Genomic DNA, 13,001 nt, shown 5'->3' with positions numbered 1-13,001 from the left:
ACTGAAAACACTTAGCTCAAACCCCCCCCTCCCACCCCCAGCCCTGGCAACATAATTGGCCTTTAATGATTGCAGGAGCATTACCTGTACCCTCAAAGGCAGGTGAGACATTTTGGGTGCCAACAGCTAGTTTGACAATGGTAGCAACAGCTGGAGATGGGGTATAGGAGGAAAAATGCTGATAAACAGTCACCATTAGACAGATGGTTCCCTATCCTTTAACAGAGAAGAAGGTGGTTTTTCTGATAATGAAAACAGAGCTCTCTCCCTTTTTCCAGGAAAACAAGGAAGGACTAGAAAGGAACCACATCAGAAACTGGAGCTTCATTTGGGGCAGAATGCCTATTTCCAAGGACTTTTGCAATTTTTAGAGACAACCATCTCAGACTTGATCACTGTAGCAGTCAGTGAACATGAAATAAACAACACTGGAATTCTACCATTATCAGGTCATGTAGATGTCAGAAGGAAATTAGACAAAAGCTCAAGTTATATGGGATCTGGAGTATATCTGGAATAGTGCAGCTTGTACCAGTTATAGACTATATTAACTAGTATAGTCCACCATAAGCTCATCCTTTGTCAGGACCCAATGTCCAGGGGTCAAATAAGGCAGGGCTCTCTGTGGGGAAAAAAAATTGCATCCACAATATACTTTTAAATTTAATTTACATAATTTGTACTCTTAAGTCTAGGCAATCAACTAAAGTAGTGATTAATGATTTCCAAAGGTGTAAGTGCTCATAAGGGCTTGGAACTGGCTCTAGCACATCCCTGCCAACATCTAAAATGTGATTAAAGTTGAGGAAGGGGAGACAAGGAGTCCTGTATAGGTCCTAGAAGTCTCCAGCAAGAACTCTGGATTTTGAGTAATGGAACTGGATTTGATTTCTAGTTCTGTGATTTTCTGTCTTTGTAAAAATAAAAGAAGACCCAGGGTAAAGGATGTCAACAGAGAAATATATAACTAAAAAGAAATAGGCTGGTTTCATAGTGAGACAGACTATCTTCTTCCCGTGTATCCTCACAATTTCAAGAGAAAATAAGTCCCTGAGCAGACAGGATGGACACCATAGTGAACCTATAAAAGGAAGTATTTGAAAGTCATGTAAGATAAGAAGGTAAGGATGAGTTGTGATTGGCAATGTTGATGGGCACAGAATGAGCATATTCTTTCCATCCTCCCCTATAATCCACACAATTACTATTTTTGATGCTGTTATCAGGAAAAATGATACTGCATGAGTCTTCTTGCTTAGACCTTCCAATCTAGAGAGTTTCTTGGCTTACCTGGGAGTGGCTGGAATACCCCTTGATTCTCCACCTCCACCATCAGATCAAAGTGTGAACAGTCACTCAGAGTGACCACCTCATTGACCTCCCCTGGCATGAGACCATTGATCCTCAAGGGAAGCTCCAGGGTTTGACCCACCCGAGCTTCTACCTGGCAGGGTATGAACTCCATGCTGCTGGGCTCTATTACATACACCTGAGGAGGAGATATAAAGGGCAGAACTACTGAATAAGGGATTAGCATAAGGACTTCTCTTTCAAGGGCATGAAATCTGACATTTGCTCCTTTCTCTACAATTTTCTATTCTCCCCTCTTTCCTCTCAGCAATCCTAAACTTTTGTAACCATTTTCCTTATTGTGACCCTCAGGTTGACTTTTCCATAGGGATATCAAGATGGCAAGTGGATTTAAGATAATAATTCAGACACAAAATATGTAAGTCTTTTTCAAGCTAGAAGTCACCTTTTGCAAAGTAAGTGTTGAAGAAATTAGGGCTACCATAAAGAAGTGTGGTGTAGTTGAGGGTTCTAATTCCAGTCTCTCAAATATAAAATGTCAAGTCACTTAAACTTGTCTGGGCTATACTTTCCTCAGCTGTAAAAATGCGGGATTTGGACAAGGTGAACTCCAAGGTTGTGTGGTTAGGACACAGCGTGTCGGACTTGAAGTTAGGAAAAACTGAATTCAAATTCAGGCTTAGACATTTATTTCCCAGATGTGGAACCCTGGGCAAGCCACTTAACTGGTTTCTTCATTTATAAAATGGGGATAAAATAAGAGAACCCACCTTCCAGGGTCGTTGTGAGGATAAAATAGAACAATATTTCTAAAGCACCATTTGAATGCTAATTATAATAAATACTATTGTTGCTTCTTCAAGCTCTGATTTTCTATTACTAACTACCCCTACATTGTTGTAAGAAAAATGAGCTGTGAAGAATAAAAGATTATGTAAATGTGAATTGTCATCACCATCAGTACCACTATAATTAGTAATAGTGGTGGTGATGGTGAAGTCATAGGAATTAATCAGTCAATCAATTTAAAAGCATGAACCTAGCCCATGTGGGGATACAAAGAAAAACAAACAGTCCCCACTCTCAAGTAGCTCACAATCTAATAAGAGAGAACATGTGAAAATAACTATGTATACATAAAATCTAGACAGGATAAATCTAGGATAATCACAGAGGAAAGGTACTAGCATTAAGGATGGGGGAGGGGCAGTTAAGTGATGCAGTGAATCAGGAGGACCCAAGTTCCAATTCTGCCTTAGACACTTAATAATTACTTAGCTGTGTGATCTAACAACCCCATTGTTTTGCAAAAAAAAAAAAAAAAACACAAAACAAAACAAAAAAAAAACAGTGAGGGGGGGAGCAAGATTATGTAGAGAAGAATTCAGGTAAGCTTTCCCAAAATTCCTCTCCAAAGAATTTTAAAATAAAGCCACCAATAAAATTCTGAAGTGGCAGAGTCAACAAAAGGTCAGAGTGAGACATTCTTCCAGCCCGAGACAAGACAGGTGGTTGGAGAGAAAGAGGTGTGACAAAAACATAAGTGACTTTGGGATCTCTTAAGTCAGAGACATAAGGGGATCTGGCAACTAATCACAAAGTGATTACAGGGTACCCCTGGACTAGCACTGGACAGAGGACCAGATGCTGTTTGGCAATTCCATTGCCTATATCCACTTCTGAGTCATGGTTCAAGGGCAGAAAGGAGCAGTTTTGGTCAAAAGGGAGTAGAAACCTTGAGAGACAGTATCACTGTGGGACCTATGGGGTCAGGGACCCTAAGGAATGGTATCTTTTCTGGTCCCAAGGGAGAAGGGGGTCCTGAAGTTCAGTACTGATTGGAATTCCAAGGGATCAGGGACTCTTCCTGAATAAGGACCAGAATACAGTGATCACACCTCTCCCCAGATTACACCATCTTAGAATTATAAAAACTTTCAACTCCTCAGAACTAATTCTGAAAACAGCAGAGGGAAAAAAAGTCTAAAACTTGAGACAGTAACCCTCTCCCCACCAAGGAAGGAACAGAGCCCAACTTTAACATAAAGATCCAAATCAAGAAATAGGGTGGAAAGAATGAGCAAACAGGGGTGGCTAGGTGGCGCAGTGGATAAAGCACCGGCCCTGGAGTCAGGAGTACCTGAATTCAAATCCAGTCTCAGACACTTAATAATTACCTAGCTGTGTGGCCTTAGGCAAGCCACTTAACCCCATTTGCCTTGCAAAAAAAAACAAAAACAAAACAAAACTAAGAATGAGCAAACAACAATTAAAAAAAAAAACCTACCATGGTGACAGAGGTCAATATATAAACTCAGGAGACAATAAGGAAAAATAGCTATAAACAAAATCTCAAAGAAAAAAGGTGTGAATTGGGCATAAACCAATAAGAATTTCTAGAAAAGTTAAAAAATTCTTTTCAAAATTAAATAAGAATGGTAGAAGGAAAAAATTAGGTAAAGAAATGAAAGCAAAGGAAGAAAATTATGATATGATAATTAACAGTTTCAAAAAAGAGGAACAAAAAATACTAACGAAAATCATACCTTAAAAACAGAATTAGCCAAATGGAAAAGAGGTACAATAATGCACTGCTTTTTTAGGAGTTATTTTCATGGGGGGGGGGGGGTGTTGGTAACTCTTCATGATGTTGCATCTGCTCTAAAATGCTCACTTTCAGTCTTTATATTTTGAAAATCATCTACCCAGTGTGTTGAAGAAACTGATGAGTTAAACAATGAAAGGATATTTACTTTCTATTGCTGACTTTCCAAAGCTTTTGGCCATTTGGTCATTATATAAAAATAACACGTTGCATTTATATAGCACTATATTGTTTTTAACTCAGTAAAGTAGTTGGGCAGATATTATGATCCTAATTTAGAGATGACATGATTAAATTGCAAGGAAGTTAAAATGACTCAAGAGGTCATCCCAGATCTCACTCACAGCAGAGCCAGGCCTGAAGCCAGGTCTTCTGACTCTTAACATGCAGGCTCTTTTCATTATATCACACTGCTATTTATAGTTCTATGTTGAAAAATGTCTACTATCAGAATATGACTACTTGTATTTCTTCCTTGTCCATCCACTGCCTTGTCTTGCACATGGTAAGTTCTTAATAAATTAAAGCCAGCAGATCAAACTCCTTCCCAAACTCAATCCAAACAGAACAATTCCTATTGCATATGTGAAATGATATTTAGTATCCCTCAAAATGCTCAAGTGTGAAAAACTCAACCAACTTGACTGGCCAATCAAGGCAGATTCTGCCAAGATTTGTTGCATGGTCCAAAAAATATTCATATGGAATGAAGTCTTTCAATGGAAACAAGAATCTCAGTCTATGAGAACCTTGAAGACAGGGACAATGTCCATATTGTTCTTTAGATCTTCTTCATAATATCTAACACAATCTGTATATATAGTAGTTCATAGGATCCCAAATCATACATATGGAGACCTGAAAAGGATCTCTGTTATCATCTAGTTAGCATCCTCATTTTACAGATGAGGTATAGGTAACAACCTGTATTATATACCCATATATGATATACCTTATATAGGCAATAAGGATCAGAAGCAAAATATGAATCTAGATTCTCTGAAGTGTAAAAGATTGCTTTGTCCATTCACATTTCTTGAATGAATGAATGAATGAATGAATGAATGAATGAATGTGACCGCTTGTTTATAGGGTTTATTCAATAATGGTTTAAAAGAAGTACATCACCATTCTGCTAATCTCTATGCAGATAAATGACAGGGGTAGCTTATGATGTCTTCTGCCATCTCTCAGAAGTTGTAAGAAATCTGTGACATTTCAAAAATATTTTTGGAGTATTTATCCAGGGCAGCCTTTTTCTAACACTAACCCCCTCCTTCTACCCTTTCACTTAAAGAAAGGTCCCCAAAATGCCTTTTGAACCACTGACTTGGAATCCCTCAAGCTAGGATAATGTCTGATAGAGTAGGTACTAAGTAAATTTTTGTTGATTGATTGATCTTAAGGATGAATAGCCCTTCACAATGTGAAATCATTGACTTGGTGAACACTCCCCTCCCCATGTAGTCCATAGTCTCTGTGATCTCACTCCAATACCTTCATGTCTCCATAATGTAAGGGATTCTGCACATCATGGGCCTGGATCACACTGACCCCAATGTCACTGCTGGTTCGCATCACACCCTTGACTGTGACAGTGGCGACCATGTGGCTCGATGAGGACCAGGTGAAATTGCCACTCCCACCATGGGCCTGGGAAAGAAGAAAACATTGGTTAGACATGTTGACCCCTCTCCTTCCCTAAGGTACCTTATGGCTCACAAATGTGGGCAGGTGCAGCAGAGGAAGTCCTGCCAAAATGGGGTAAAGTGCAGCTCAGAAGCAGAGCACAAACCCTACAAATCAAGAGTCCCTACCAAAAGAAACTCTTCCTCTCAGGCAGAAGTTGGCAGTCCCTCAGCTAGGCATCTGTTACTATTTCAACAGCGTGCTGGTCCTGCCTTTCCTAGAATATCTGATAGAAGTGCACCACTCTGAGATGTGGCCTACCTAGCCACCTGTGATGACTGATGCCACAGCCTCTGTGGTCAGGACTGCAGAGGTCTGGCCCACATGAACCACTTCTCACCACTTCAAACTCAGGCTGCTGGACCTAGACCCTTGGACAGTGGAGGGTCCTACTACAGCTGGATAAAGATGCTAGGCACATTAGCCTTCAACTGTTGGAAGGAGGTAGAAATTGAGGTGGGTTGTGTTTTTCATTGTGATACTTTTATATTTTGTCCCCAAAACAAACAAGTAATTTCATCTGCATCCAGGGTCTAAACAAAGCATGGTAGAGGAATAAATAATAGTCATCCCAAAGTTTTAGGAATCTGAATCCTTTCTGGGAGGTATAGGTAGGGAAGGTTTAGATCTCTGATTTCATTAGTGATAAAAATCAACTAGGAAGTTGGTATAGTAACTCCCTTCACAGAGATATACAATGGCTACAAATTCTAGTCCTAGATAATTGTCAGGGGTACTGTCAAATCACTTACCTTGTCCAGGAGCATACAGTCAATATGTTTTATAGGTAGAACTTGAAGCCAGGTCTTCCAGACTCAAGACTTGGAATAGGCTGACCTATTCCAAACTACCTACCTTTTAAGCCTTTTAAAGGAGGGAATCTGCTATATTGTGAGCTCTGTAACAGCAGGAGACATGTTTCATTTATCCCTGAATCTCCCTCAAGGATGAATAGAGGACAATGTTCTGTATAGGAAGTACCCGTTGTGAATATATGAATGAATTTCCAGATCTGGGACATGGTGACCCTCATTCCTTGGATCTGAACCATAATATTTAATGTCAACATGGGGTGGGGGAGAAGGAGAAGAAACTTCCTGAGTTCTATTTTGTTTTGATTTTGTAAAAGGACCAGAGAAGACGATTTCAGAAGGCAATAGATCAGAAGAAGTCATATTCCTATATTCCTTCTCTCCCAATACCAGATTCCATTTTTAGAGGGAATGCTCCAAAGTTAGGCAGTCACAGGAAAGCAGGCACTGCCAAAGCAACACAGCAAACATAAGTGTCTTTCCTAAAGCAGAAAACAGCCACCCAGTCTCTAGCCTGAAAGCCAGGCAGGCAAAGGAACAGATTGGCCAGAGGGAACAGCTGGCTTAGATTTCCTGCTCCAACAAAACTTTATCTGATAATGGGAATGGAGTCTATTGTCCTTGTTCTTCACTTTTCATCACAAAGATAAGCATAAGCTGTTTGTGTAAGACCCAATGACAGTCTCCTTTCTCATTTGTAGTCCTTATTAGAGATGGAACTGCTCTAAGATCAGCTCAGTAAATCAACCTCTACTTGTAGTGACATTTGCCATTTATTTAATTAAAATCTGAGTAATTGGGTATGGTGAAAGGGAGAGATTCATGAATTGTGATTTCAGGCAGGAAGGAAATGGACATGAAGGTAGAAGTCTCCAGTGAGACAAGGGCTGGAAGTGTATAAGAATCATCAGATTCAGTCACATCTCCCTTTCACCCAGCTCAATAACTATTCTGTTCCATGTGTCAGCATAGGAATTGGGGCAGTGAAGGACAAACAGAATATCCAAGACCATTGGGAATGGAAAACAACAAATTCAAGAAACTTGAAAATCATCGAGAGAACTTAATCTCAACCCAGGTTTATCTTCAGGATTCTACTTTAGTCTTACTCCTGAAATGGAACTTCTTTATCTATCCTGAAAAGAAAAACAAAGCTGGACCTTGTCTAAGAAACAGATGAAGTTATCTCCAAAAGTAGAAAGTTACAAGGGTCTAACATGCAGGTGCTATACTACCTTGCCATCTATCTTTCCTAGGTAGTCTTAGGGGAAAAACAAACCTTTCACAAAATAGGCAGAGGAAGGTAAGAAAATCATTTTCTAGAGGGAAATGGTCAGAAAAAGATTTACTGGGGAAAAACCAGTTTAAGTTAGCATTAAATTTTTCCTCAAATAACTTCAAAAGTTCATTTCAAGTTCACTAAGGTAGGTTGAAGACTTAGTAGGATGACACTGTAGGTCACCCTGAAAAATATTCATGACTAGCATACCTTTAGTGATTTTAGTGACACTTCTTTACTATAATTAAGCACTTATCATTTTATGTGGTTGACATTTTTACCTTTATTGTGTATTGATAGGCTCCTGTTTTGGGTTGCCATGGGAAAGTCAGGATGCTCGGTGAAAGGGTGATAGGGACATAAATTTCAAGCTCCTGTTGATTCCGGACAGGCACTGGTAATGTGTGAACCCCTCCATCCTACAATGGGAAAGCAGCAGTCACCATGGCAACTATTTCATCTGCATTGTCTTTCAAATCAACAGGCTTCTTCTCACACATCTCCCCACCCCCGGTCCCCAGAAATCAGAGAGAGAGAGAGAGAGAGAGAGAGAGAGAGAGAGAGAGAGAGAGAGAGAGAGAGAGAGAGAGAGAGAGAGAGAAGCCCTGCAAACTAACACATGCCCACAAGCAAACAATGTGATAAACTCTAAACCCACCCCCCCTGCATTTTCCCAAGGATAGGTTTCAAAGTGACACTGGGTCTATGAAGAAAAGGGATGCTACTGGGGGCATTTCCTAAAGAAGGAATGCTCTTCTTCCTCATCTGATTCACAGAATCCCAGTCTCCTTCCAAGTGCACTTTGGGTTCCACCAAGAACAAGGGTACACAGAACCTTTAGTGTTCTCTCCCAATAGATGAATGTTCTCTCTTTCTCTCTCCCTCTAAATTACTTTGTGTCTATGTTGTATTAATTTATTTGTGTAGGTACTGTAACCACTCCACATAAATTCTTTAAACTTATCATGAGTAGACAAGGAGAACATACATGATCTCCTTAAAGACAAGGGGCCATTTAATTTTTACCTTTCAATCCCTTTTAATGTATATAACAAGCAATTAATAAATTTTTATAGAATCAAATGGAATCCTGTAAAATGTAGGTGGGAGAAACTTGAAGGAAAGGAAAAAAAAGGGAGAAAGTGGTCATTCTGTGCCAGATGATGAATTTACAGGAAAGAAAACATGAATTCCACCATGGGAAAGAGATTTTCCCCCCATTATTCATTATCATAAACATATCTAGACATAGCAGCCTCCTAATAGGCCAAAGGTTGCACAAAAGTTTCCCCAAAACAGTGTTTTCTAGTGTTTTCTTCTCTGCCCCTAATCCTAGTAAGGCTTACTCTTTGAGGAAAGGAAGAAAAGCACATCAGTCTTTATGATTTCACCCAGAAATCATCATTTCTTTCCTTTTGAGGTAATTGTCAAGACTGAAGATGGGAGATGAAGGCAAAATGAAGGATTCATCAGGATGGGCTTACCTGATCCACCACGGAGGTAAGGGCTGCATCAATCACTGTCTGTCCCTTTTTTATGGCCCTTACTTGATGGTATGAACCATTCTGAGAGGACTTAAACACCTCAAAATACTCTTGAGGCAATGCAGTATCAATTCTGATATTCTGGAAATCAAAATAGGTAAGTTTAATAGCTCTCTATAGAAGAATGGATAAGATAGTTTCATTTAAAAGAAAAAAGAAAGTTAATATCAAAGCATCAGAAAATCTAGTTTCAAAGATGAAAAAAAATCAGTCTTGCTGATTCAACTGAATAAGAAGATGGAATAGAGGAACTTCTCTGAGAGAACATTCCTTTCCCTGGATATTTATTCCAGAGAAAGGTAGTAAAATATCAACCAGACTATACCATCATGGAACTAGAAAAAAATGTTATTATCATGTGATTCTAGTTTGTAAAATATAGCAGGAATTATGTGGGGAAATTCTCTAATTTGGCTAGCATTTTTTTTATAGAGAAGCTCATTAGAACAGCACAAGTTACCAAAGTTGGAAAGTTAACTTGGCTCTGGCTATATAGAGTCTACCCTTGAGATATCATTGTTACTGAGAAAACTTAAACAAAACCAAAAAACCAGTTTTTCAAGCACTCCTGACATGGCAACTGGCAAGAGATCTTCACTCTAAACTATTTATTACTCATTATACTTTGAGCATTACACCTTTAGCATTTCCCCCTTTCTGTCTACAAAAAAAGATTAACCTCTAATAACTGTTGAATTTGGCTTCAGCCAATGTGTACCTCTTTCGAGTTTGAAGGCTTAATGTGCATAAACTTAATTCTCTATGACCTGAGTGGTGTTAGCCCTTCTTAAAAGTCTGACAAACTAATCAGTAGGTAGAGGATTCTGACATTAACCAATGAAGTGGCCTCTTGGAAACTCTTCAGAACTCAAAAGTTTCAAGGGGGGGGGATGCTTGGACAGTTGCTATATTCATGGTTGGTATGACTTCAAATTAGATCCAGAAACACTGCAGGGAATTATTCCTTGGGATGTACTTACATCTGATAAATACACCTTGTTACTGGATTTATCATACACCTCAATAGTGACTTCATAAAGTCGGCCAGTTTCAAGGACCCATCTGTCCCCAGGATGAATTGTGAAGCCTATAAAAAAAGGAAGAAGAGCAACTTGACCATTTAATCTACAAAACAGAAGGCTGTCTATCATCCCTTTTATATGGAGAGAGTGCTACTGATCCACCATTAGAAAGTGACAAAAGGCAGGGAGAGTCTTATACTGAATCATCCTCATTTTACTGGTTCCCATTCATCATGTATTCAAGAGATTACTAAACAGCTATGGGGATCAACTCACTTCCAGGATTATGGGGGTCAGTGACAAAGATTGAAACTGGCCAGTAAGTAGAAGATTTAAACTGATAGCTTTGTCTGAGAAAGCCCTGTGTTCTAGGCAAATGAATGAATAAGCAGAAACCACAGTTCAGTTTAATGACCCATAATGAAACCAATTACACCTAAAATGTTATGAACAAACTTCAAAAGTTCAGACTGAGCTACCTCAGGTCAATCAAGATAAGAATTTGACAATCATATTTTCAAAAAGACCTTAATTCTAACCATGAAAAAATTCCAAATCTTTGGCAGCAAGACTGAAATGGTATCTATCAATACACAAGGTATCAGAGGTTGACATCACTGAAGCCTCACAGAACATTTAAAGTGTAAATGGTTTCAAATAGAAGCATGAAAATGGTACATTTGCAAAATGATAGGTGTCCTAAACTTCTCTCAAATGGTTATTATAGAGAGTCTCTAATTCCTACTGCTTCCTCAGCTTCTTTCTCCCTTTTCCTCTATTCTACCCTGAGCTCTTCTTCTCAAACCCCACTTTTTCATGGAATAAAGTGCCTCTGTTTCCATACTCCCATCATGCTTACTCTCCCAAGGAGAAGAGGGAAATAGAATGAAACCAAGAGAAACTTTGGAGCACCAGAGAGTAAATTTTCCAATGAGGCAATTGAGGTAACCTATGAAACCCATAAGAACAGTCCTGGTCATCTTCAAACTTTTCTTGATATCCCCAAAGCCTCTCTCTGTTTCATTAGACTTACTTCCACTCCCTCTCTGTCACTAAGGATCAAACTGAGAAGGTTTATCTTCTGCTTTCCCCCCTCTCCCATATGGCTGCACACTGCCCTGGAGGAAATACTGGTATGAAGAAAATAGCCCAAAGGTAACTATCTGGGAGAGATCCAGAGATCAACTAAAAGACTTCAATTCAACTTCTAACAAGTCCCACAAGGTCTACATGGGCCAAAATAGGTTGAATCATCTTATATGAGATTATGTGACCATATATGATAATCACCATATATAAACATAAATACAAACTTATATTTATGCAAGTATATATGCATGTTCATGAGTATATATACACACATGCATGATAAATTGCAGACATATAAAACAGATTTTTATATGCAAATATGTATGTGTAAACATACATATACATATGTATGTGTTTGTATATGTGTAAGAATGAACCCTTTAAGAATTATTCTAGCAAATTCTGATTTTTCTGGTACTCACCCAAGTATCCAGGTTCCACAACATAAATCGTGCTGTTGGGTAATCTGGAAGCACCCTGCATACGAATGCCTAAAGTCTTAATTAAGGAACAAAGCCAGTGGGAGAAAATAAACTTATTGGAAGGGGACTAAGCTCATTTTGGTTTGACTGATTAACTGGTATTTGTATTAGAGGCCAGATCTCTAAAGATATAAAAATAATTTTAAAAATATATAATTGCTTCTGGCTGTTCTCCACATTGGCAATCTGGAATAGTTATTTCCCTGAACTCTAGACAACACAATGAATGCTTTTTACACCAACAGAATGATTTCTTTACTAAAAACAACCACAAACTCTCACAGAATCCCTTGGGTCTATGTAGAAGCTATCTTATCTCTTGATGAATTTCCCAATAATCTCTGCCAATCACCATTGTGAAAGGGTTGTAAGCCCTTTAGAAGATTCTGGAGGAAGGGGAAGAATAGTCTCTTTATCTGCTATTTCTCATTTCTAGGATTTTAACTAGTGTAGTGAGTGAGTCATCTGGAAAGGTGTGTGATTTGGTGACACTTTTTCAGATCACTGGGAGAAAGCAGGGATATTTTTAGCCTGGTCATGGGTTTGGAGGAGAAAAATATCTCCACATCAAAAAGTATTTGGGGAACTGAAGTACATGCTGGTATGAGTACATGTGTACACAGACACACAGACACAGACTCTCTCTTTCTCTCTCTCCCTCTCTCTCTCTCAGGATATTTTTGTGTCCCAGCACCAGGTTAGTCTGCCCCTGCTGCAATGCAGTGACTGTTGATGTCGCTTGAGTCAACTTGGCGACAGGCCGCGTTGGATCTCCCTCGGGGCCAAGTATGTTATTCTGGAGCTGCAGTTCATACTGATCAGAAGGCATCATTAATTCTGTTCATGGAAAAGACAAAACAAGAGTGAGAAAAAAAATGCAGAACAATAATACAGTTCCCTTGCCAAGATGTATAAATTCTGTTAATGACAGCAGATACATTTAAAAAATGGAATATTAAGCAAAAATCAAACTGTCAAGCCTCATGGAAAAAGCTGACAGTCTCTCTCTAAGAAATCCACAGAAAAACAGCCATCAGCAACCTGGGACCTCCCTCCCCCTTTAAATGAACTACAGCCTTTGAAAAAAATTTCCCCACTCCTTAAGGAATAAGGGCATTAGAGTCATTTCTGTTCAACATAGTAGGGAAAGATTTTTTAGGGGATCACT

General features: G+C 39.0%; 1 protein-coding gene and 1 long non-coding RNA gene across 4 annotated transcripts in view; one reads left to right on the top strand and one right to left on the bottom strand.

Annotated features, from left to right (window-relative positions):
* The window catches only part of NUP210 (nucleoporin 210), a 178,069-nt gene that overhangs the window by 85,589 nt on the left and 79,479 nt on the right, over positions 1-13,001 (bottom strand). For all 3 annotated transcript variants that reach the window (XM_074198373.1, XM_074198375.1, XM_074198374.1), the window contains 7 exons: positions 12,512-12,670; positions 11,774-11,842; positions 10,221-10,327; positions 9,181-9,321; positions 7,978-8,115; positions 5,414-5,569; positions 1,291-1,489 (listed from right to left, as the gene is read on the bottom strand). In XM_074198373.1, coding sequence (XP_074054474.1) covers positions 1,291-1,489; positions 5,414-5,569; positions 7,978-8,115; positions 9,181-9,321; positions 10,221-10,327; positions 11,774-11,842; positions 12,512-12,670 — 969 coding nt within the window. The remainder of the gene's footprint in view (positions 1-1,290; positions 1,490-5,413; positions 5,570-7,977; positions 8,116-9,180; positions 9,322-10,220; positions 10,328-11,773; positions 11,843-12,511; positions 12,671-13,001) is intronic.
* On the top strand, positions 5,281-9,197 carry LOC141496153 (uncharacterized). Its single transcript, XR_012470959.1, has 3 exons — positions 5,281-6,061; positions 7,385-7,720; positions 9,117-9,197. It is a non-coding gene; the product is annotated as an uncharacterized LOC141496153 (long non-coding RNA).

Source organism: Macrotis lagotis, chromosome 8 (genome assembly GCF_037893015.1).
Source record: "Macrotis lagotis isolate mMagLag1 chromosome 8, bilby.v1.9.chrom.fasta, whole genome shotgun sequence".
NCBI lineage: Eukaryota > Metazoa > Chordata > Mammalia > Peramelemorphia > Peramelidae > Macrotis > Macrotis lagotis.
This window is presented reverse-complemented; position numbering and strand designations above follow the sequence as displayed.